Source organism: Simochromis diagramma, unplaced genomic scaffold, assembly GCF_900408965.1.
Source record: "Simochromis diagramma unplaced genomic scaffold, fSimDia1.1 OVJJ01000343.1, whole genome shotgun sequence".
Lineage (NCBI taxonomy): Eukaryota > Metazoa > Chordata > Actinopteri > Cichliformes > Cichlidae > Simochromis > Simochromis diagramma.
The window spans coordinates 14,897,868-14,922,299 of NW_024386831.1; the positions used below are offsets into that span (position 1 = coordinate 14,897,868).

Sequence of the window (24,432 nt, forward strand, 5' to 3'; positions counted from 1 at the left end):
TAAAAGCCTGAAGGAAAAAGAAAAAAAAAACTCCCAGCAGGTGATTTAAATGAACGTTTTTAACTTGTCAGATAAGTGAGGTGACAAAGGTAGCACTTAAAATGTGGACATCTCAATTATGTTTTCTTCTTATGTCTTTATGACTGAACAGGAGGTCCCGAAAACCAGAAAGAAACTAATGATCCCATTCCCATCCACTGCAGCTTCTCGAAAAGAAAAAAAAAAGAAACCTGAGCTAACACATCCTGTAATACTGCATCCTTTTTGTTTCAGAGCATTTAATGAAGGCAAAAGTATGCAGTTTTCATAAGATAACATCCGCAACTTCTTTTTAAATGTTTTGCCGAGCTGGAAAAAAATGGAAGTTATAGTTCAACTCTCTGATCTTTATCTGGCTTCCCTGCAGAAACAATCACTGTCCTCTCAACTAGTTTGGAGCGGCAGATTTTGAATTAGATCTGTTCCTTTGAAGGGATTAATGTTCCCAGTTCTCTCCCACGGCTTTACACACAGTCATGAGGGAAAGGGGGAGTCCTGCTGGGCTTCACTGGAGCCATGCTAAACTACAAGACTGGCTACAGGAGTGAGTGGTGTAGTCACACTGTTAACCTTGTTTACATCAAGCTGTGGCAGCCACAGAGCTCGATGCTGCTTCAAAATATGCAAAAAATGTGGCAATCAGGAAGGTTTTAAGACAACAAGCTTGAAAATCACCTCGCAGATTTCATGAAATTATAAATCTGAACAAGCAGTACTAAAAAATGGTGCTATTTACTTTTAATGTGTCACTTTAAAATTGCCCCAACCGTTGATCCTCTAAAATCACACTTTGTTTTCAACTTATCATGAGATGATGACCAATTAAGACACTGCATAGCTTTATTAAAGCTCAAAACAGATTTATTGAATAACCGAATTAGGAGACATTGATAAGATGTAGTTTGGGGTTGCCAGGCTGTGAAAAGTATCCTTTCATTTGTGCTTTTGGTTTATATTTGCTAATAATTTAGTCACCAATACTATAAATATTAATTTTTTTAAACAAGTGTAGCCAAGGAAGTGCAGGCAGAAGAAAAACCTGTTATAAAAAGATTTATAACACATTAATAACGGGTTTATGTGTACACCTAAAAGGAGCAAGCAAAAGAAGGAGAAGAATAAATGCAGGTTTAAAATTTTTATAAAGCTGTTAAAACTTATAAAGGCTTCATAAATGACACCTCATTGCAATTTTTTGTGAGCTTCACTGGTGCGAAACTGTTTGAAGGATCTTAGCACAAAGGAGCTCAAACTACATGAAAGGTACACGATAAAACTACAGGATGCTGTAAATTTGCTTAACCAGCTATTTGTAAGACTTCAGATGTCACTGGTTAAAAAAAAATATCCATAGTCTGTTCTGTAAAGATGTATTTGTGCAGCAAAGTGCTGCCAGTTAGTTTTTACTTCCAGGTTTAAATGTCAGATAAATGTCAAAAGTTGCAATCTGCTCTCTTATGCCAACAGTAAAGGAGGAATCCACCCTAAAACAACATTTTTCTACTACAGCAGCCTGGTTCATAGGCATTAAAAACATCAGATGTTAATTCTGATTTAAGGTGGATTTCCACTTAAATCAGCTTTACATGCGAGCTGTCATATGCCATGCAAGGCATATTTCAGCCATATGTGACAACTGCATGAATTCTGCGAACCATCAGCAGTCAGAAATTATTGATATCTTCCTTTGAGATGTTCGTTTCACCCCTAAATGTGGGCTCTTACATTTTAATGCATCTCAATAGGACGCCACCTGAGGGAAGGATTTGGCTAAGCAGGACTTTGATATAGTTTGTAAGAAATTCATAACAGTGTGCTTAACACATTGTCCAGTCCCTGAGGTAATTTACTTGCTCCAAACCGTCACCATCTTATGGCCATGCCTCAAGTTTTACAGGGCCGCCTCAGCGACAGTTTGGCTAAAGGAAATTTCTGCCCGCGGCATTTGATGGGTAAAATTAACTTGGAGGGACCCCCCCCCCTGCAACAGTTTGCTGCCTGGAAAGGTTTGAACATGGACTCAGTCAGCACCAACTATGTACTTCATACAGCCTTTTCTAGTATAAAGTGGAGAGCTGAGCATCAGAAATAACGTTCAAGGTGCAGATATGCAGGAACCTGCATTCAGGAATCTGTATATAGAAGAACAAAAAACAAAACACTCATAGTAGTTATATATATATATTTTACACTTTCTTGACAGTGCAAATCAAAGAAAACAGTGGGGTGGATCATAGACGTTCAACAGGTGACAATCATTTCTGTAAAGGGCAATTAAGGCAAAGAAAGAACGACTCATTAAGTTTTTCATGCCATAAGTTTTTAACAGTATGTGCAAGTGCCAGCACGCGCTGAAACAATTAGCTGTAACCAAACTATTGTGTCTGATCTAAAAGGGGAGAGGGAAATAATTCATCAATCTAAAATGAGGAAAAAAATGTATAAAACAACAGATTTGTGGCGGGTAAATTGTTTTGCTTACAATATCAAAATACCGTTATACATCAGTAATAAATATGAATTAAAAAACATTTAGACACATTTATTTGACTCTTATAAAACAACAATTTACATGAAATAAATATAAATTTACAACAGATGTCAAGTGCGATGTTGGGAAGCAGGTTGTTTTGATCCATAAGACAAATGAAGGCAATCTGCAGGATAAGAGAGAAAAATAAAGATGTTAAGCAGTACATGTAAAATGCTTTTCATTATCTTTACCCAGGTTTGCACTAACATCCTATTTTAGCAGGGAGAATTCCACCTTATTCTATTGACCTCTAACTTTGGATGTGAAAAAGTGTAGCTGTGTACGGTCTTGACATTTTTGAGTGAACTGACAGCGAGAAGAGAGGATCTGACAGAGTCGCGGGGCGACGCCACAACACGAGCCCTTTTTAACTTTCCATATTCTCTGGACAGTTGGAGAGAAAACAGGTTCCACATCTGTCTCATGCAAGAGATATCAGAGACTTGGGGATGAGTGGAGGTGGGTGATGGGGTGCTGCATGTGTGAGAGGGAGTGTGAATGTGTGGGAGAAACAGAGAAAGACTGGGAGAGAGGGAGAGGCGCTCGAGGCTACTGGGTACTTGAGCCGCTATAATGGTGTCTCGTATGAGAAAACATCTGTGAATTTCCTCAGTGATCTACAACAAAGTATAACTCAGAGCAGTCACTCAGCAGACCTTTGAAGTTGCTGTCTGACAGAAAGCTGCCATTGTTCACAGCCCCCAACACACAGAAACTCCAACTTTGGTCTCACTAATTTTCCCTGCAACGCGATACAAGTCTCTTTTTTTTCCCTCTCTCTCTCCCTCTTCCAGGCCTACGAAGCCGGGGATCTCTGCATATTCAAGAGCAAACAGCAAAGCCTTGGCAATGTGCAGGGTTGGCTTGGGGGTCAAGTAAGGCGGGACAGGTCGTTTTACCTTCTCTGAGCCCACCCTGAATGTGCTAATCCAGTCCAGCCTTAAAGAGGAAAACTCTCTCCCCTCTATGATGATGATGATGTACAGACTTGAACAGAGTGAGTTACAGCCTGCGGCGCTCTCCCAGGAACATTATAATAAAGCAGCCTCACCTCCAATCACCAAACTCAGATCCAATGGACACTCCTGTGATAATCAAGTGCTATCAACCCTTCAGTTTACTGCACTTAGCTTTTTAAACATTTGTTTATTATATGACCGTCATCTTTCGTTGGAAATGTTTGTGAGCTGCTACAAATATATAACCTTTTTCCACGATCTACTAAGCAGCAGGTGGCAACGACATAACCGTGAGAAATTTGAACCTTACACTAGAAATTCTTGTCATCCTCAAAAAGCGTTACGTGTCTGCAGGCTGCATGTTTTCTTTCCCTCTCCTTTTGTTTGCCATTCCCTTAGGTACGCAGACTGCAGCCTGATGTCAATTTGGGGATCTCCAACTAATTAGAGGAGGGAGACCCTGATTGGACAAACCAGGAGGGCACACCTTGATAAGGAGACTGACCTGTGGCTGGGCGTGGCTCTCTTCCCTCCTTCGAATTGTTTGGCATATGTGTAAAACGCCTCTGCTGTCTTTCTTTTGTTTGATGGTTGTGGTGGGAGTAAAGTGGACTAGTTAAGTTTGGGGACCCCATACATTTACTCACGTAGAGTCTTTTTGTTAGAAACACTAGGTAAGTAGGTTGGTGCCACCCATGTAATTTTGAGCTTGTTTTGAATTGAGGTTTAGAGTCTTTCCCCCCTGTTTTTGTTTTTCTAGGATAATAGCTCAGCTAAGTTTTGGTTTTGTCTTTTTGGTGTTTTTTTTGGCACAACCTAACTGTCCCTTTCTCCCCCGCATTTGTTGTTTGAATTTGGGTTATTTATTTTGTGAGCGCGCTGCCATTAAACTTTTTTATAACACCTGTACCGGGTTTCCAGAGTTGTTGTGTTATCCCCTTCTGCCCTCGAGGAGACGTAACAAGCTGTCAGATATTGTGGCAGAATATGTCACTATATAGCTATGCAATGCTTAATGCCGTTTTTGCCTTATAGGAGTTTCAATGCAAGTGCCCCCCCCCCCCCCCCCTTTTATATGTGTATTTCTATAGATTTTTATATTAATATGACATCTCTGCAGGTTTTTTTGCCAGTCAAATTTTAAATTGTAAATTTTGAGTTATGTATCCCAAAATTTCAAGTTAATCAGAAGTAAGCCAAAATGTCAAGATACTTGGTCAGCAAGGCAAAATTTTGAGGTACTAACCAAATTTTTAATCCACTTATTTATTTTCCAGTGGCAGAAACAAATTCAGATCAGGCCAACCGACAACAGGCAAAGTAGCTCTGACCTCAGAGAGTCAATAATACATCATTGAATGTTGCCATGATTACTATGCAGAGCTAGCCATGAAAGTTAATATACAGAGAAAGTGGATCGCCCCATCAACTGGTACACTGGCAGATATAATGGCATTTCTGAAGAGAGGCATTTATTAAGCTATTCTTGAGATTTTAGAGTTGTTCAAAATGAACTTTGTTTTCCCCCCATGTACAATAGTATTAGGAGTCATGAAAAAATGCCTGGGTCTTTAATTAGAAGATCTTTAATTTGCTCAGATTTATATAAAATTAATGTTAGTATGACTTAACCGATATTGGAGGAGCAAAAACAAATAAAAGATAAATAATCTGCATGGAAAAAATGTCCTCCTTCTTCACACAAGTATTGTATCTACCTGAAATAATGAAAGATGAATACTGTGTTAACTACCTGTCTTTTATGGCTATCTTTCATAATTTTGTATTGGTGTTACATAAATATTTCTTATTTCCATTTTGTTGTTAATTTAAGTTGTTTGAAATGTGCTATATAGTTACAGCTTGTTTGCCTAAAAAACCCTGTTTCTATTCAAGAACTGTGTTAAGCCACTTCTCTACTTTAGAAAACTGAGCAAATAAACTAAAAAACACAATTTATAAGCAATTTGCAAATGTCCACCTTTATTTTAAGAGTCTTCTGGTAAAAAAAAGTATTTCATGGGCCATATAAGGAAAGTATTAAAACAATTACACTGTATACTACTTTAGTGTGACCTCAATCAAGGTTGTTTGGTTGAACACCAGGTGACCGCTCCGGTTCCTCCTGGCAGTGGCAAAAATGACAAGCTTTCAGCTATGCATCCCAAACCGAAACAAGGCCGTGGTAATTCTCACACTGTTACCAGTCCAGCGTTTATTCAACGGCAGCTGGTCCCACCATCTGGGAAAGCAATGCTGGGGCAAAACAAAACAGGTTACACCTTTGGCCATGCCAAGTCTGCTAGTGCCCCGCTCCCTCGACAAACTGAGAGGGGCTAATCATAATTTCACGCTCTGATTTGTCAAATCCCATTCCAGCACCGGAGGCACCCAAAAAACTTTTAAGTCAATAAATTTCATGGCATACAGGATAACAGCTTTCCCTATATTGTTCCTATTGTTCTATGCTGGCTTTCTCCAGCTTTGTCCCTCTCACATCAAGGGTAAGATGTCTCCTTTGCAAATGAAAAGGTAGCTGTAATTTGGACCAAAACATTTAGTCACTTGTAAGATTAGCAAACTCTTTCCTCCTCTCATGCATGCATTTTACATTCATGCAAATGCCAACAACAAAAACAGCGCATGGAGCGCCCTCGACAAACTGCAGGTGAGAGGAAGCTGAAACAAAAGCGACTGTAACCCTAATGGCATCCCTTGTCATTAAGAGACCTTTGATGTATGTGCTCAACGGACTCTTTTATCTCCTTCTTCCTCCTCTTCCTCTTCCTCCCTGTGCTTTTACCCGGCTCAACAAGTTTCTTTATTACTGCATTCTTAGGGCATGTTTCTCTTTTTTTGCCCTTTCACATGCATCTGACATCTGGCTGACACTCTTGCATGTCACTCTTTCCAACGCTAGCCAGCAAACAGCACTGCAATGCTGAGTTTGTAGCTATTTTAGTAGTCTGCATTATGAAGCAAGGCATTAATTCTTTACTCACAAAAAACCCCAACATATGGTATGCAACCATAATATAGCAAGATACATTTAGTGTGGTGGAAATGTGACAGATCTGGATATGAAAAGCACGTAAACTGCATTAAAACAGTATTTGAAAAGGCTGCACATGAAATGCTGCATCGAAACTCTCCCTTTGAACTCAAAGGATAGAGAAACAGGACAATGTTGGCCTAATCGTGTTCCCTCTTTGAAGTGAGACATCACTATTAGGTGAAAAGGTAAGTATGCTTCTTTAGAAAATAAAAGCTTTTCATCATTTGTTAAGGCTGCAGCGCAGGCGATTTTCATAAAGGTGGTTTAAAAACTTTGGATAACAGTGTTTGGAGCTGCCTTGGATGTAGCTTTAATGAATGTGCAGCACATGAAGCAAATAGCTAAAATGGCAAGAATAACACCAGCAGTAACGTTAGCCACATTAAAGGAGTCCTCTCCCGCACACCAGATGTTGTCAGATTTAATGAGGGAAAACAAGAAGGAGCTGCTTTTTTGGTTTTTTTTTTTTTTTTACAAAAACGTATTAAAGAAAACACAGGTGTCAGGCCTCCAACGCTGGCCTAACCTACCCGCTGTCCCCCAAAATGACCCGGAGGCTAAACAAACACAGGGGGTTTGGTTCGTCAGGTCAGAACATCCCTCATCGGAATGACAACAGCATTTCATAACATTTGCCTTTTTGCAACACATAATCAGCTATCCGAGGCAATTACGCGCACACCTCTGCTCACCTCCTCTCATATGCTAAAGCAGGCAATCAGCCAGGGAGTTAATTTGGCAGAGGAAAACAGGGGAAGAAACACCCACTCTGGCACCATTTGTCACTACAGTCCAACCTTGTTATTCAAACTAGCGAGCCTATTTGAAATTCCTCTCTGTGGTAAAACAGGGCCAAAATAATCAAGGGAGCATGATCACACTTAATTGATTCAGTGTACTTTTAAGATGCACTACAGGGTGCTGGGGTGACCTATTTCAGACTGCTCTTCAGAGGAACCAACTATCCCAGCAAGGGAGTAATGCACAACGAGGATTTTAATTATTGCAGGATCTGTGGCTACGACCGGAGGTGAAATGCTTCTCAAGTAACTGTGACACTACATTATAACACTGCCAGTGGTCCGGGGTTTTTACGCTTTGAATTTTTATGGACTTAAATATGACAATAAACTGAAAAATAGTTTTTTTTTTTTAGCTTAATTATAAAATCTTAATTTAGAAAAACCAAAAATGTTCCTTTCGTATTTTATTGTAAACTGTGCCGTGTTCAGTTTTAGAGTATTTCAGCTATTTATACTTTACTTATTTATACATTATATTTATACTCTCACCACTTAAATTCACCAAATATGTGGCTGTCAACACATGTCTTCATTTATAATGGGCACATTTTGTAGTCTAGTACTCCTGGGAGATCTGGGATACATAACTCAATTTATATGACCCTTGTACTGTGGGCACAATTCAGTCTATCATCAGAATATCTAATCAGTCTGCCTCTTGTGATGCTAGTTTGTCGTTTTTCTTTATTTTATAGCTCTAATTCTTAAAACATTACTTAAAAAAATAATCTGGATCAGAACAGAATTTATAAATATCACAAATATTTTCAGATATTTTTGTCCTGAACTCCCAAACTTTGTCACAAGGCTATAAAGCATAGAGAAAAAAAGCCCTCATCAATTGACGTTATGCTATAAAAAGCTCAATCAGCTCAAGACCAGCTCAACCAAAGGCTTAATAACATTAAATATGCGTACCTTGCAGTAAGTCTACTGAAAGATGTAAACACCTTTTAGCTACCTCTATTTATGTCTTCCTCACAGGAGACAGTATGTGCAACTTTTAAACCTATGTGGATTAACCACATCACCACTAAAGACGCTGTGGCTGTTTAAAACAACAAACAGCATAGTTATGGTTGGAAAACGGCAGATTTAAACCACAGTGGTGTCAAGTGACAAAAAAAATAGAGACAAAAGCGTCAACCATGCAGAAAATTAAAAGGAGACTTGAGAGGTTAAAGAAGGAAAATCAAAGATTACTACTACAGCTTGTAGTAGTAAAGTAGTAAAGCCTCAGTGTCTCAACCCGAGTCTGACCCTCACAGCATTGAGCTGTAGGATTTGATGAACACCCTGGACCTCGTTAAACCCACCAGGATTCCTGTGAATCTGAACCTAAGTGGAGCTGGGTTTGCTATCAAGGCAGAGCTCTAATGTTTTCCCCGCTGAGTATAAGGAGGATGAGATCCTCAGTCATACCACCCTACTCTTCCTATTAAGATCAAAATCTCCTCTCAGGCCCTCGGGTGTCAACAAAGGGAGATGCAGTAAATGATATGCAAATTGAAAAGAAAAAAAAAAAAAAGCTCTACAAATCAACTCGCCAGCCCTGCATTTCCGACACTTCACATCTTAAAAGAAAATTCCTGTATTTAGGGTGAAATTCAAAGTGAGTTCTAGCTCTGCCTCTGTGAAGCTATGTGTGGTGATTCCAGCTCTCAGACAGCACAAAGCCCCTTTAACTACAGGCAACTCGCTGTGGGAGAACTCGTCGAAAGAGTTTTGGGTTTCACGAGGATTTGTCTCCGGATCCGTCTTAGACAATAGACATAATGCTCGGGAATAGGTAGATGTTTCCACGTCAGGTTAACCCCACTGAGTTGAGCAGCGCACTGCCTGCAAAATGAGGGGCACTTCATTGTAACAGAGAAACGATGGCTCAATTCAACCCTTAGAAAAACAACCGAAAATTATCAATGGCCATTTAATGAGCTTATAATTTATCTAGTCATGAATATAAGAGGATATATAAGACGTGCTTCCTTTTATCTTTTTTTAAACTAAACTATTTAGACTAAAGAATCAATCAATAAACCAATTAACAGCTACATGGACAATAGGAATATTCACTATATGCAGCCCTGTGGAGCTTGGATATTTGGGACAATGTTACTTCCTCTTTATCCTTCTCTTATGTGTGTTTTTATGAATTTCTGCACCATTTTTATTGCAATTTGAAGATTAAATGCAGGATTTCAGCCTCTAGAAATAAAATTCTTTACCATGCAGTAGAACACATATAACAGAAGCTCGGATGTGTAACTTACTAGAGTTAAAGTTATCGTAATAAAAGAAAAAACAAGACTGGAAAAATTGTGCACACGAGGTAGAAATCTAGTACGTCTAGTCTAGTAGAATCTAGTAGAACTATGTGTTCCAAACTCTGAGTCGAAGGAAGAAACTATCCTAACACTGTCACTGATGACGAGCAAATTGCTCCTGTAAACACCTTCTGATCGCTTTGCATTAGCAGACGAGGGCACGGCTCGCGCAGGTCGCTTATTCTGCACCGCTGCTACTTGCTCCACATACCGAAGCACATCCAAAGCAGAGGATGTTCTTTGGAGTGTCTGTCTACACGTCTGAAGCGTCTGTCTTACCGGCTGACATGGTTGTAAGGTTCAGCTCTGACTGACGAGGGGCCCAACTAGAAAGGGTGGGTAGGGGCGGTGGTTGAGTGCTCTTCCTCAGGGATCGACTCCACAGTTGACAGTAATTTGTAGTACTCATCTTCTCCATCCAGCACTTTGATTTGACTATGATTTTTTTTAAGGAGACAAAAAGATAGTGGTGAGACATTACTGTGATAGAGGAATGGTGCCTTTTTTTAGTTTAATATTGTGTAAAGCTAGACATTTGCAATAGTATTATTTTGCAGATGCACCTGAGATGAGGTGTTTGCTTAAGCATACTGCTCTGAAATAGAACGTCAATTACAGTACAGGCACAGTGCAGACCTTCAACAGTTAAAATTAGCATGATGACAAAGGCCCTAATATGTAACCCCCTCTCCAATGACGCAGAGCATCTCCTCATAAAAACCCTGTTATTTTCGGCTCTCCATTTACATTATAAGAAAACAACTCCATTTCTGGATTTTCCTATTCCACAAAGGGCCTGCTCTGTTTAGAGTTGCTGTAAGTAGGAAAGCAGTTATTTACCCAAGTTTTCTCGGCTTCCTCTTGCTCCCCTGGTAATCCAGAGTTCTCTGAGGAAAGGGCCAAGAGCACACAGTCAAAAGATGAGCAGAGAGTCATTAATTTTTAATTCAAAGTGATTTTGTGTTGAATGCGAGCAGATGCTGATAATATCAGAAGTCACAGCATAATTTTTTTCTGATCAAAGGGCTCAAGTGAGTCTGATGAAGCATGCATCTTGCTCAGCTTTGATAAACCACATCAATTATTCACCGTGAAGGCAGACATCCTGACATGAAAGCAACAGATAAAGAGCATAAGCACATGTTCAAGACAAGAGGCAGAGAAGCGTGGGGGTGGGGCTCCAGGGTCTGGCACAGGTAGGTTTAATTGTATTATCATGTGGAACCAAAGTCAGACAAAGGCCTTTATCGGCACTTTGAACTCACATTTAGCTGGTTGTAGTACAGGCTGTCTTCCGGGCTGTTGAGCAGCTTGGGCTGCTGGCCCCGCCGGCGAGGAGTTCTCTGCTGCAGCTTCATCACTGGACCTGCAACAGAGGAAACGAGGGCAGTGATCCAACCAGGCAAAAACAACAACAAGCTCCAACATGATGCCGACGATGATGACAGCGGCGGTAAACCGATTCTGCCTTCTTTTTAAATCGGCGCCCGTGTGTGACGCAAAAGTGACAGAAACACTTTAAATTGACTTAAGTGAGATTATGTCATTTCATTGATGAGATGACTCAATAACAGCTTATTATTATTACATAAACCGCATCTATCACAGGTGCACAGCGGGGGATGTTTGTAGTAGCCGAATTACAAAAGAAACAGGCAGAAGTGACACCGTGCGTTCATGAAAAGTTCACCTTCACACTCAGAGAAGAGTTCATCCTGGTAATAACGTCAGTAGTTTTAAGCTAAGAAAGATCTCATATTTGTTGCTGACAGTCCTGGATCACTCAACTCTGCAGGATGTAGGCACAGAAAAAGTAGGTCAGCATTTAAAAGTGCAGATAATCTCATTAACTGTATTTCACTCAGTAATGAGTACTGCTCATTGCAAATATTCAATGGATGTGTGATTGTAACAAATGGAAAATAAGTATTTGGAATCTTGGGTACTTAAGAGTTTATAGGGTATTAAATGACTATCTTTACAAGATGAGAAATCTTAGTATCTGTTGTTTGAGGAGAAACATTTGGGCAGCACCTTCTAGTCTAGCTTTGTATTACTTTGGTTAATAAGGGATTATTACCGAGTAATAGCCAATTCAACTCTTTACAATACAGAGGAAACTCCAACAATCAGACAGCCCCCTGTGTGCAAGCACTTTGCAACAGTGGGAAGGAAAAACTCAGGTTTAGGGAAGGCCAGCCATCTGCCATAACTGGTTGGGTGTGAGGAGAGGTAGCCAGGACAAAAGAGCCACATGCCAAGTAGTTAATAGTAGTAGTTATAAGACTAATATCACATAATTGGTACTAAGAGGGTAGAAAGTGGGTGTAATAATGTGGAAACAAGTGTATGATTATGAAGCAAAATCAGTTAATAATAGTATATTGGTAACAACAGGACCTGCTAACAATAAAATGTTAATATCTGTGCATTAAAAATTTAAAATACTAACTTGTGGCCTTAATCTCATAAAACAGTAATATTAGTTGATGGTTTAACACATAAGGATACTATTCACAGTGCTGGAATTAATGCTGACTTATGCCTGCAGCATTCTTCTTAGAATAAATAAAGGTAACAGAGTACATATTGTGTTTAATGCTGTGACTTATTACCCAGAAACGTGTGGTAGTTTAATAACCAGAAAACAATTCTCCAAAATGCAAAACTGCCTGTTTCTATCCAATTCCATATTAATAACCTATTAAAGGAAACATCAAAAAGTGTGCTGCTGATCAGTTATACATCTACTAATTGCAGCAGTAGTAGTCAGCGGAGGATTGTTCAGTGGAGCATTGATAGTTTTCTGGATTACACGAGTATGCAGAGGCTTATGATTAGCTACACAGAATTAATTAACTATTTGACAATATACACTATTAGGGTCAGGTGGCAATTTCCAGTGTACCACAACTGAAATTAGTGAAAATGTCAAAGTGTTAATGGCAGAGGCAGAGAGCTCTGCGTGATGGTAAAATTCAAACAAAGTAATAAAGACTGGAAAATAAAGTGGAATCCAACAGGGTGACATTTTGGGAAAAAACACTAGTTAGATGAGACGAAGGATGGCTGCAGGGAGAAAAATGTGATGATACTACAGTGTCATGTCTATCAGAGCTTATAAGCCATAGATCAACATAGTAAAACCAGTGCAGTAATACCTGCATTCTTACTCATATCCAGTAGGGGGCGACTCCTCTGGGTAAAAAAAAAAGGAATCTTAGTTTATGGAAGTCTATTGGAAAATGGCCTTAGTTCTCACTTAATCTACGTATGTGGTAAACACTTATCTGATAAATTTATAGTCTCAATAGCAAGATTTAGGTCTTACAGAATATAAACTGATGCTCATGTTGTAAATTGTGGCCCCCATTGTACTTCAAGAGACGATAAAGATGAGTATGTTTTAGAGCATGGCTACTTTGTAATTGACAAGTACTGCTGTAAGAATGTGCAGTGCCCTTTTCCCCCCTGAGTCAGAGCCTCCCCTTTCTTCCAATATGGTAAAAAAGCTAAAGTCGAGGCTTCCAAGCGGGAGTCCATAAACCAATGGGTGAAGTCACTGTGGCTATGCCCATATGTGGTCTATGGTTATGCCACCCAAACACAAGTGAATGCAATTTAACATTTAAAAGTTTTAGCGGTTTTAAAGAGAAGTGACATCTATTTTATGGCCAATAAATACATATTTTCACCGTGCACACTTCAGTAAGAGCCTGACTAAGCAGGTCTGCAGGATTCTAGACGTAGATTTTCACCCTTCCAATTTCCACTCAAATGAGTGACACATGGAAGCTGCGGTCAGTGTGTCAAAAGGAATAAAAAGCAATTACTACATTCAGATCCTGTCTTACTGAGTGATTTCTTCTCTGCAGATGTGTGAAGGCTGTTCTTCCCAACTGCACCACAGAAAGGGAAATCTTATTGGCTTACCAAAGACAATTAGAAATGTGATAAGGTGGATATTCAAACATAACACAGTAATAAGGGCTGGCTGCTCTTCCTCACTACACCTTGCTTAGCATTTCAAAGTTCATTGGTTACAAAAGTGTGTTTTTAAAGCTCACCATCTATATTTAATGTCTGACAACGTTTCATCCTCTTTGCCTGCATTTCATGTGAGACAGGACATTTCTTCATCATGTCTTGCTACCTCTGCTTCTCTACCTTGACTAAAGCTGCATTTGCCTTTTCCATCTTAACACTACTTTGTACTCACTTTGAACAGACCTCATCACATCTCAATCCTATACATCAAAGAGCAGGATCCCCCGCCACCCCTTCAATCTTTCCTCGGCTTTCTTGATGTTATTCAAACCAGCACAGGTTTACTAAAGTCACACTTTGTAAATGCCCAGAAAGTTCCTGTCAGTTTTGAGATATTAGCCAACTTTTACCGTGAATCTTATCTACCCATGCCTCAGAGGTGCTAGCTGTCCGCTATGTGGATCCCCGTTACCCCTGAGTATTTGAGAATATTTGGAAGAAATCTCATGTACTGAGGCAAATAGCTCAGGAAAAAAAAGCAGCTGTGTTTGGATGCATCAGAAGCACTTAGGTTTTAGTCTCACATTAAAATTAATTGGACATTATGCTCTTGCTTAGCCTTTGAAACCTGAAAGAGCATGACATGCTGCAACGAAGAGAAAAATCAGCACAAATAAAATGTTCACACTTTACGTCTCAGTTAAACAATGTCTGTATGTAGGACGTTGTTCTGCTAATGATGCAGAAAATGGTTTTGATAAGCAAATGTTTTATTCCCCTGAAATTGCATCAAAGCCCTCAATCACAAATAATGAATCCTAACGTCCTTGAACAGACTTTTGAAATTAAATCGTATTATGAAACAGACTGCGTACTCTGTGCTTTCAACAAAACACATTAGCTGTGACAGCACGTCCACAAGTATTTAAGAATAATGCAAACTCTTACCTGCATATAGTGCAATTAGGACAATACCCAATTCCCTGATGACATGAGTGATTCATAGATTATGTTGAAAATGCAGAAAAACAACATTTGGAAACCTCAAGTGAAATTAAATTAAAGGGGATTTATGTCTTTCCTCTTTCTTTACATGTACATATATATATATATATATATATATACAGTTACAGCTTTGGATACTCCTTATAAACACGGCTAAAGATAATAATGAGGCCAGAGTATGTACAAATAATCCCTGTGAGCCAAAAGCTCAGACATCAGTCTGCTTTTGAAGCTCTGTTTCTTTTTTTTTTTCTATTTTTTCTACTCGTGCTTTTATATGTCTGTTTATGAATATCCTCAATATTGTCTTCTCAGGCACGCGGCTCTTGCTGTGAGCACAGCAGTCCTACCCACCTGCTGTTCAAATCTTCTGTTCGCGAGGGACAGCCAATCAGAAAGAAGCTGGGCTGAAGGGAAAGGGAGGTAAAAAGTCTCAGGGGGCCATGCCAAGGCCTACTATGAGATGAACAAGGATTACTTTAAACTGTGAGTCTTTCTCAGTCAGTTATTCTTTTACATTTAAAAAAAAATATATAGGGTAGGAAATGAGCATAATAGGTTTCTTTAGCTGATGCTTTAACTGTGTCCCAAGAACTGTAGCAAGTGAAAGCTAAACCCGATGACTGGCTGTAAAGAAAACTGTGGCCAGTAAGTTTACTCAGCTGCAGCTAATTAACATAAATCCTGCTAAATAAATAGATAAATAAATGTAAACACTGTTTTCTACCAGTTGGTGTCTGTAAACATGAGCTTCAAACGGCTTTGCGAAACAAACAAAACTCTGCATCACTTTTAGTCGTACTGCGAGGAATGACAACATCTGTTCGTTGGCCGATCCCCCCACAACTCTCAACAGCTAGTGAAAATTTTGTTTTAATAGTGTTCAGGTCAGGATAGATTCTAACCCCTTGAGGATATCTTTTTTCCCAGCAAATGTCACAGTAGGTGAAAAGTATTAACTGATCTAAAACGAAAAGACTAAATACCTCCAAATTACATTCCCTACAACCGAAGCTGTGTTTACTGCAAATACCACTATCAAGGCAGAAGCCAAATGTGGAACCTTGTCTGTTTTCCTGCAAAGTTATGTAAAAGCTACTCAGATGGATTTCATGAAATTTGGTTGAGAGGTGGCATTTGTGCAAAAAGAAGAAAAATATTCAGCATTGGCTCGGGATCGCTTACTTCAGATTTGTGGGATAGGGTACTGGCACTGGAATTCGCTCTTTTACAGCTCCTCTTTGTCAGGATGGTGACGTAGAACTTTCAATAAAAATTTATTGAAATGTGGCAGAGGTGGTGAATTTGGAAAATAAGGGCCTACATGATAAAAAAATGATCATGTAGGACAATGACCTTGTAGTTTAGTACCTGCAGTCACACAACAACGACTGCACTCTTTGATGTTTTTAATGGAAAATGTTGCAAAATCTCTCAGCAGCTTTATTATTTTATCAGTTTCTACTAAGACATTTTTTTTCCTACTGACATTGATGAGATATTAATGTGTCTGTTTCTACGGATGCAGTTCTTATCTCTCAGGTGCTGTATCTAACCCTGCAGATCTCACAGGAGGTTTAGCCTCACAATTTATCCATCCTGACCTGCAGCGATCAGAGCGTGTAGCAGATCAGAGGATGGGTCAGGCCTCCCATCTCTGTGCCTCCATTTGGGAAATCATTGTCATTTGATCCAGGCCAGCCCCAGAGGAATGCTGCTCCTGCAGATACATTACAGGCAGGGAGCCTGCCAAACTGGCTTCTGGCATGGGAGCGCAGCTTGGACACGGGCGGGCAGAGCTGGGAAGGGGTCAGGCAGCGGCTCACACCAAGGGTTTGCTAAATGATCGTGGGTAACGTTTGCTGTTTGGGGTGGGGAGGAATAATAGCCAACTGGGAATACAGAGGCAGTAAGTTTCATGCAATATTGATTTCTCCCTATCAAAAGAAAGCCAAGCAGTGTTTGCTCTTCTTGGTGAAAGACTTACATATTGTACATGTTTGCTTCTTGAGATAAAAAGAATTCTTTTTTTTTTTGGGAGATAGGTACTTCTTTTATTTTCAAAGACTAGCAGATGAGACGTATTACATCTCTAAATACCACTTTGAAATCCCTTGAAAATCAGAACGCTCTTCAGAAACAACATAAAAGAGCCGCTAAAAGGGATTTTTAGTGGAATAAATTAGAGATGTATCGATTTACTTCCAAAGTCACGTGCTGCAATCACCTGACTTCTCCCAGACCACAGAGAACCGCTCGGGTTTTGTTTATTCAGATGGAGAGAGCAGAGGCACCAAAAGGCATGGATTATAAGGAAAAATCATCAGCAGAGGCCTTTGATGTCTAAATGAGGCATGTGCAATCCAGACCCCTCTCTTTACCTCACAACCGCCTCTTCACACACATCCACGCACACATTAGCCCAGACAGCATGCACACAAACGTGCACACACATGCACGCAAACAGTAACAGATATTATTCTTAACTTGCAAACAAAGACCCAAACCAGATATGCAAAGTGGAAGAGCATTTCCAGAACTTTCTCTCATTCCTTTAATAGCCAGTCATGTGCTTTAAATTAGAAGCCGAACTGATCAAGCCTCGCAGATAATGCAGAAAAAGGGGACAGATCCTCATCTGTTTTCACTAGTGCAAGCAGAGGATGTTGTTACTTACAAGCAATTTTTCACACTGAAATCAATCATTTCCACTGACAGCAACTTTTGGAACTTTGACTCCTGACAAAAATGCTTGCTAGGAGGAGAAATCTGATTGTGGGAGTCGATCATTTGTCACAAGCTTAATACATGTAATCTATAACCCTGACCAAGAAGGACAAGTAAAAAAGAATAAAGAACGATGAGGGAGAGATGAATGACAAGAAAAGCCAAAAACAGATTAAATATGGAAATGAAGGGCACTGAGCCTTTTCTCTCTTGATCAGTGGAATACCAGCAAATTTTGCTAAATAAAATTAGTACAATAACAACCTAATAACATTTTGTGCTTGGAAAAGTTTGCTAAAGTACACCAAGTGACTCAATCGACATGTGAAAAATCACAGAGAACTCTGAGCATCGTTTTCCACCTTGATTTTAATGTCTGAGGAGATTATTCTGTTGGAATTGTGATGATGAGTAGTTTGGAAGTACATCCTGTTAACTACTCCCACTGACATTAAGAGGATTACGTAGGTAGCGTCAGACAGAGGCAACTCCTTCCGTTAAGTTGAGTCTTTCCTATCCCTTCCAAATCTCTGCTGCCGCTACGTCGAGCCTGTAATTTGCCTAAAACTGAAGGCATCCGGTGGAGACGCGGCGATATGTGGAGACAGACAGATAAATCAAAAGGCTGAGAGACAGCGAGAGGGAGGGAGAGTATTTGTCTAGAGAACATGGAGAGGGTGGATCATTTGTCTGGCAGATGCATGTTGATACCGTGATGCTGCTTTGGTGGTGATGGTGTTGGTGTATGGGGGGGGCGTTGTGGAGCAGCACCTGGTGGCTGCAAACCTTGTGGGAGGACATGCGGGAAGACGTTTAAGAGCTGAGAGAAGGAGCAGGCGGAGAGGAAAGTGAAATGTTCTTGTGAGTGTGGGATGACCTCAGTGTGGGGAAAAACTGCGCCCACATTTCCAACAAGCGCTCCCAGCTGCAGCTATAAAGCACAGAAACAGCTCAGAGCAACAACCCAAATCAATTCTTATTGACTGTACCGTGTTCTGTGCAGAGGGGATGCAACTATAACCATTAAGACATTACTTTAACTATTTTCCTGTTTTTCTTCTTCTTGTTTCATCCTTTCAAGCCAGCAGGTTAACCATCTTCTGAGGCACAGAGGTAATTGGGCTGTGTCGTAGCCCCACTTTATCACTGTCTCTCTCTTGACATGTATGTTTACCACAACTATAATCTTCAAAAAGCCTGTTAACATAAGTAGCTCAGCTTTCATAAACCATAAAGTCAGCTCTGACTGATCCTCGGCACCATCCTGTTTACCACGCTGAGGAGCATAAGCAGCGCTCTGATCATATCTGCTGCTTGCTAGCAAAGGCTTTCTTTCTGCACACATCTCTGTGACTCATTTCCAAACATGTTGCATTAATATTTAGTGCTCAGGAGACAGGTGACGGAAGGTGACATCGCCTTGAACGTGTAGTTTACAAGACAACACTGCGTATGTGTAACTTTTTCCGCTGAGAGAGCGAGAGAGAGAAAAAAAGAAAAATCAAAGGTTGGTGTTGAAGACAACTGCGAGCGCCTGGAGTACAAAGTGTTTTAATGCTCTCTCCCCATCATAAAATACAGCACTGTGGGTATCTGCCTAAAGAGGGAGAACAGTCGCTTAGCCTGGTGTCGGATACACAGTGAAACAGATCTCTCAGTTGAACACCAGGCTTTTTAAAATCATGCAGGAAAGACCCAACGTCCGTCAAACACATTGAGAGGTTCCAGGTCACGCCCTGGTGTTTTGGCTTTAATGGGAGCAGCGTGTAGAGAGCGCGCGGGTGTCTGGAGGGGTGGAGTAATTCGATTACCACGGTTAATTCTCTGTTTTTTTTTCCCTCTACTGGTGTCCTGAAACACTCCAGGTCGAACTCTAGCCCGAGAGAACCAATGCGATCACCAGAGGCGACGGCAGGATGAGACACAGGAAGAAGTCTGGTCTCCAAACATCTGGCAGGGCAAGGCTTCCATGACTCGCTCAACCTCGGGATGAAAAAAAAAGACCCTCAGATCTGCAGGGATCAAAGTGTGCCCTGGGTGCATGAGCCACTGTGGCCTCCCTCAACATATTCAAATGGGGTTTCCTGAAAGACGTCAGAGCCACAAGCAGGAACATAAATGAAGCAGGAAAAGAGGCAATGATGAATACCTGAAAATCTCTCCACATATAATATCTAAGGAATTAGTCCAGGCTATTTTTTCTGTTGAAAATTTCAACATAATTGAACTGTCAGATCTAAAAAACTTACACCTTACCTACTTAAAAAAAGCATTAGAGTTTGATGTGCTGCAGGAAAAGAGACTAAAAGACTAACCTTCATTTACCCCCAGGATAAATCTCAGAGGTTGCAAGATCACTGCAAAAATCCCCTTGTTACATCAACATGAACCCTAAAAGTCTTTTGTACAATGTTTCACAGTGATCCAAAATCAAGTGTAATTTTTCTTCAGTGCACATGAGCGACCTGCTTTTTTTTTATTATTTACAAATAAAGAGGAACATTTCCAGAAACATTACTTTTGCATTTTAATTTCTTAAGGATGGACATTTTATGCATAGCAATCAAAGGATGCTTAAACAATTGCAGAAGCATTTCTTCTGCATTTCTTTTTAATCTCTTTGCATTGCTTATTTGCTTGTAGTGGCTTTATTCTCCTTTCACCTCGCACCGCCCAAAAATGTCCTTCAAACTACTTAATCTAGGAAAGAAAGCAATTTGACACAAGCCATCTTTACAGGTATACCCACGAAGCCTTACTGTGGGCATGCTTTATTATTGATGCAATGATGCTATGAATTCATTGTTTTACATTTGAACAAATTCTTGGGCTTTAAACTGTAAAGAAAAACAAAAAAAAAACAGAAAATCATTCAGCTATTATTTTAAACTTACATGTGGACCGACTGGAGGAAAAAAACGAAGCAAAGCGCCAGTTTAGGCAAAATACCCTCACATTCACCGCCATGTTTCCTCTCAATAATCACTTTGACATTATAAATTCATCAAACACTGCCTCCCTTCAGCGGCAGTGATGCCTGGGAGCGGGGGTCACCTGTATGCAGCATTACCGAATTAGCCGCTATCTAACCCAGACCTGCTGTGGCGTGCTGACACTAATCCCGGGCCTGCTGGAGAGCCCTGTCTGTGTTACATTATCATGTCTAATCCCCATAATCTCTCAGCCGCAACGCTAAACACTATTCCACCTCGGTCTCTTACCTCATACCCCTTTAATAACATTAATGAAGGGCCGGGCCCCATTACCAAGGCTACCCTAGCGGTGGGCTGGGTGACGGCCGTAATCAGAGGCCCCCTGCACAGCCACCCACTCAGCCTTCCAGGCAGCAGGAATTAATGTAATTCGTCGCCTGGGGCAAAAAGCAAACCAAACATATGTTCAACAAATCAGGGTTTGTGTATTTTCGTGTCACCGTTACTGTGCAGGTCTATTAGAGTCACTGATGAGATCCTTAGTGAAGGGCCCGCCATGCAGGAGAACGAAAGCTTTGAAGTGCTCGTGCCACTTCGAAACTCCCCCCCCCTCCACTTGCCTTGAGACGTTTATGATGAGCTGACCTGAGTTATTAAAATACCACAGAAATGATCGCCCATAATGCCGCTCTTTTTTGCTGTCAACAAAGAATGGCAGCAGGGGATTGGCTGGGATGAAAGGTTGAAAGGGGTCTCGTATTAAAAATGGCACTTTATCCATTAAAGCGGGATTTCTGCTGTCTCTTTGTGTAATTACCTGCACCCGCCAGCTCTGTGCTCGGGCTTACCTTGTTTACACTGCGTGTCTTGCAGCCTTGCCGTCTCCCTGCACGGCTTCGTTACAATGTCTTCTGCTCTGCCTTTGTCTCTCTTGATGTCTTTCACTTGTCTGTCTTGGCTGTCAGGGCCAACCTTGAAAGAGGAGGCGTAAACACACCCAGAAGAGCAATGTCAATGAAAGCACTGAATGAATATATACAAGTTAAAGCATGCCCTGTAATGCGTTTTTTTTTTTTTGTTGTTTTGGTTTTTTTCAATTTAGTCATGTAGATGTTGTATTCATTTATTTACAATTTACAATTTGGCACTCATATAACTCAAACCCATTAATGTGCTTTGCAATGTTAATCAAATGCTAATGCAATTGCATATCCCCCCCTTTACTAGCCCTACCTCCTAGCAAACAGCACCACACTGACTTAATTGTGAGAGGGTGAAAAACAGCACATACAGACTTCCTCTCATATTTAATTTTATCTTTGAATAAAAGAGCTATAGGAAAGTATTAATCTGCTTAACATTTCTAAGTACATCCTCCAAAGGATTTTGCTTTTTTAATCTTACATATGCTCAGCAGAGTTACTGGCAAAAACTGTACATTTTCCTCATTTCATCCTTTCAACATCAAATGGTGAGCAGCAAAAATTGGATCAGACTTCAAAGACTGTGATGTGCTCCAAGTCACGGAGTGGCTCTTCTATTTCACATATTGAATCCGAGCAGGATATCAAAGTGCTACCAAAGAACCTCAGGTCTTTACTAAAAAAGGGGTCTAACATCTGTAGAAAGAAGAGCGCAAAGACAAATCACCTCAGGGAAGAGCGAGCATTTATTCTCAGCCGTGAATTTCCAGCCTTTTGATTCTCTCGTTCCTGTACCACCCTGTCTTCTTCTCCGCTGAGATGGAGGTTGGAGCAAGAGAACTCTTTTGTCTCAAGGACTCAAAAAAATTCCCAAAGAATAATCTGGGTTAAAGCTGCTTTGTAGAGGAGCAGCATTGTTTTATTTTATTTTATTTTTTACATACACAGCTAGTAAGGCATAAGGAAAATGCTCATTGATATTCTGCTACTTACATCTTTTTTATGGGTGTAATCTCCGTCTGCCTCTTTGTTGTCCGGGCTGTACCTGTGAAATTAAGACGCACTTTTAACTAAAATGAACGAAAATGATCACTGCAAAATAACGCATATTGCATCAGCTTATTACAAAGAAATCCAGAGCTGAGGATGATTTTTATTTGTCTTTTTTGCTCCTAAAACATCTCCACTTTATGATTATGCAATTTGCGGAGCAAAAAAAGAGCCGATGTGTTTCTGCGCCCGTTCGCTCATGTTGCATTATTTAAAAAGCAAACACCAACGAGACAACATCTGCACGCACAATGCCGCGAGCCAGTGGTAGTCATGCTTCGGGTCTAGAACAACAAAAATCTCATCCAGTTTGGAACTGGCAATGCAACCGGAGGCTCTGCTGTTTGGATGCAAACACAGAATTCATGCATGGCAGACAGGAGGGGTATCAAAAGGGAAAAGAACAGCATGTAGGTGAGAACACAAATCTTACCGCAGGAAAATGGGCCAGATCATGTCAAAATAAATATATATGGAGAGATTCCAACACTGATTAAACAGAATTGTTAAGTGGAGGTTTGAAGTTTTTTCCCACCAAGGAATATGATTGTAAACATGGAGAGAAAAATCCCCAGATGAGGCTCTGCTCGGTTTGAGTATACAACGAGCATAACATTTTCAGATGTGTAAATCTAGTATTTTGGAGTTTTGGAGTCGGGAGAGAAATGCGCAACCTTGACCAAAATGTCGCAGAAGATTTAAACAAGATATGCAATGCATCTCTAATTTTACGGCTTTCTTTCTAAGAGCTAATGTCAAAGGTCTGAAATCATTCGGGGATACTTAAAACAATTTTTAGGATGCTTAGAGACTTTTTTTAGTGACAAAAAAAAGGTAAAAGCTGCCATCAACACCTCGTGTGCCGCTATTCATTCAGTGGCTGCTCCCCCGCTTAGCAAATACTTTCTTAATGTCTGGCCTGCCCATATGCTGAATAAACACAAGCTCGTACATCTGGACACCAGTGCAGCACCCAGCCCCGCTTGTGGTCAGACAAGTGTGCTATCTTGGTGGAAAGTTATTTATTACGTTTATAAAACTGAAAGAGGTGGTGCACAGGGAGGAGCTTTCTCCTTTGGGTGAAACAGCAGTTCATTATGAGGCAAAAGCAGCTCATCCAGCAAAGGCTGAAGATGAATGGCAAGCATGGGAGGCCTCTTGCTCAGTCAGCCATGGCTACTGGTGGACTATTGTCTGTGCAATGAGGAGCAAATGAAATTACAAAAGAAATCAAAGTACAGGAAAAATGAGACCAATGAGAACAGATGCTGAAGGACAACAAATGTCAAAGCTCACCCTAAATGCTCCTCTTTGGTGGTCTTTTCTCCAGCCTCAGGGTGACATCTGTGCTCCTGGGGTCCACAGTCCCGACGCACCCGATGGCCCCTGTAAGCTGCGCAGGATATGAATGCCAGACACGCTGTCAAATGGTCAAATGCCTCACCCCTGTCCTCATATACATGTTGCATGCTCACACAATTACACACAAAGTGTATTTATTATATATTAATCAGGAGCACCAAACAGTTTTGTATTAAGAAACTCTGGATTCACCCGCGAGGAAGTGAGATGTGTTTAGCATGCATATATGGTCTGTGGCGCTGCAGTGAGGAAACTTTGTGCGATTATTGAGACACACTGAGCTCAGACGGATGGTAAAAGGAGCCTGCTGACTTACTCCGTCGACGGGCTTTGTGTTTTTCTGGTAAAATTATATGCACAGGAAAAGAAGGCTCAAGTACATTGTTGAGCAATGGTTCTATTTTGCATGGTCTAATCTGATCGATGGTGAGCATGTCCCCCAGGCCCCGCTGAGATCTGAGAAGCCACCAGGCTCATACATTTGAAAGGCATCTGTTTATTTTCAGAATGCAAATGCAGCCCACCTCAAAGGCTATAAGCTGCAGAGAACACACAAAGTGAATGTGCTGGAGTGCTCCGCCGGGGGGCTGAGGCCCCACTTATGTCAGGTTCAGGTTCTCCCCCCACCCCGCCTTCCATCCCCTTCCCGAACCCCGGCGGCCACACACAAACACGCTTCTCTAAAAAGAAAGACAGCGGCGACAGAGAGGCTTTCCCAACACCAAAACCATG

The 24,432-nt window shown here is 40.7% G+C and overlaps 1 protein-coding gene across 2 annotated transcripts in view; it reads right to left on the reverse strand.

The window, feature by feature from the left end:
• Window positions 1–2,204: 2,204 nt before the first annotated feature.
• Window positions 2,205–24,432, reverse strand: part of myo3b (myosin IIIB) — a 70,144-nt gene continuing 47,916 nt past the window's right edge. For both annotated transcript variants that reach the window (XM_040028130.1, XM_040028131.1), the window contains exons 31-37: window positions 23,635–23,731; window positions 22,282–22,333; window positions 21,214–21,337; window positions 10,979–11,079; window positions 10,554–10,600; window positions 9,993–10,148; window positions 2,205–2,696 (exon numbers count right to left, since the gene is read on the reverse strand). In XM_040028130.1, the coding sequence (XP_039884064.1) occupies window positions 10,040–10,148; window positions 10,554–10,600; window positions 10,979–11,079; window positions 21,214–21,337; window positions 22,282–22,333; window positions 23,635–23,731 (530 nt within the window). In that variant the 3' untranslated portion in view covers window positions 2,205–2,696; window positions 9,993–10,039. The remainder of the gene's footprint in view (window positions 2,697–9,992; window positions 10,149–10,553; window positions 10,601–10,978; window positions 11,080–21,213; window positions 21,338–22,281; window positions 22,334–23,634; window positions 23,732–24,432) is intronic.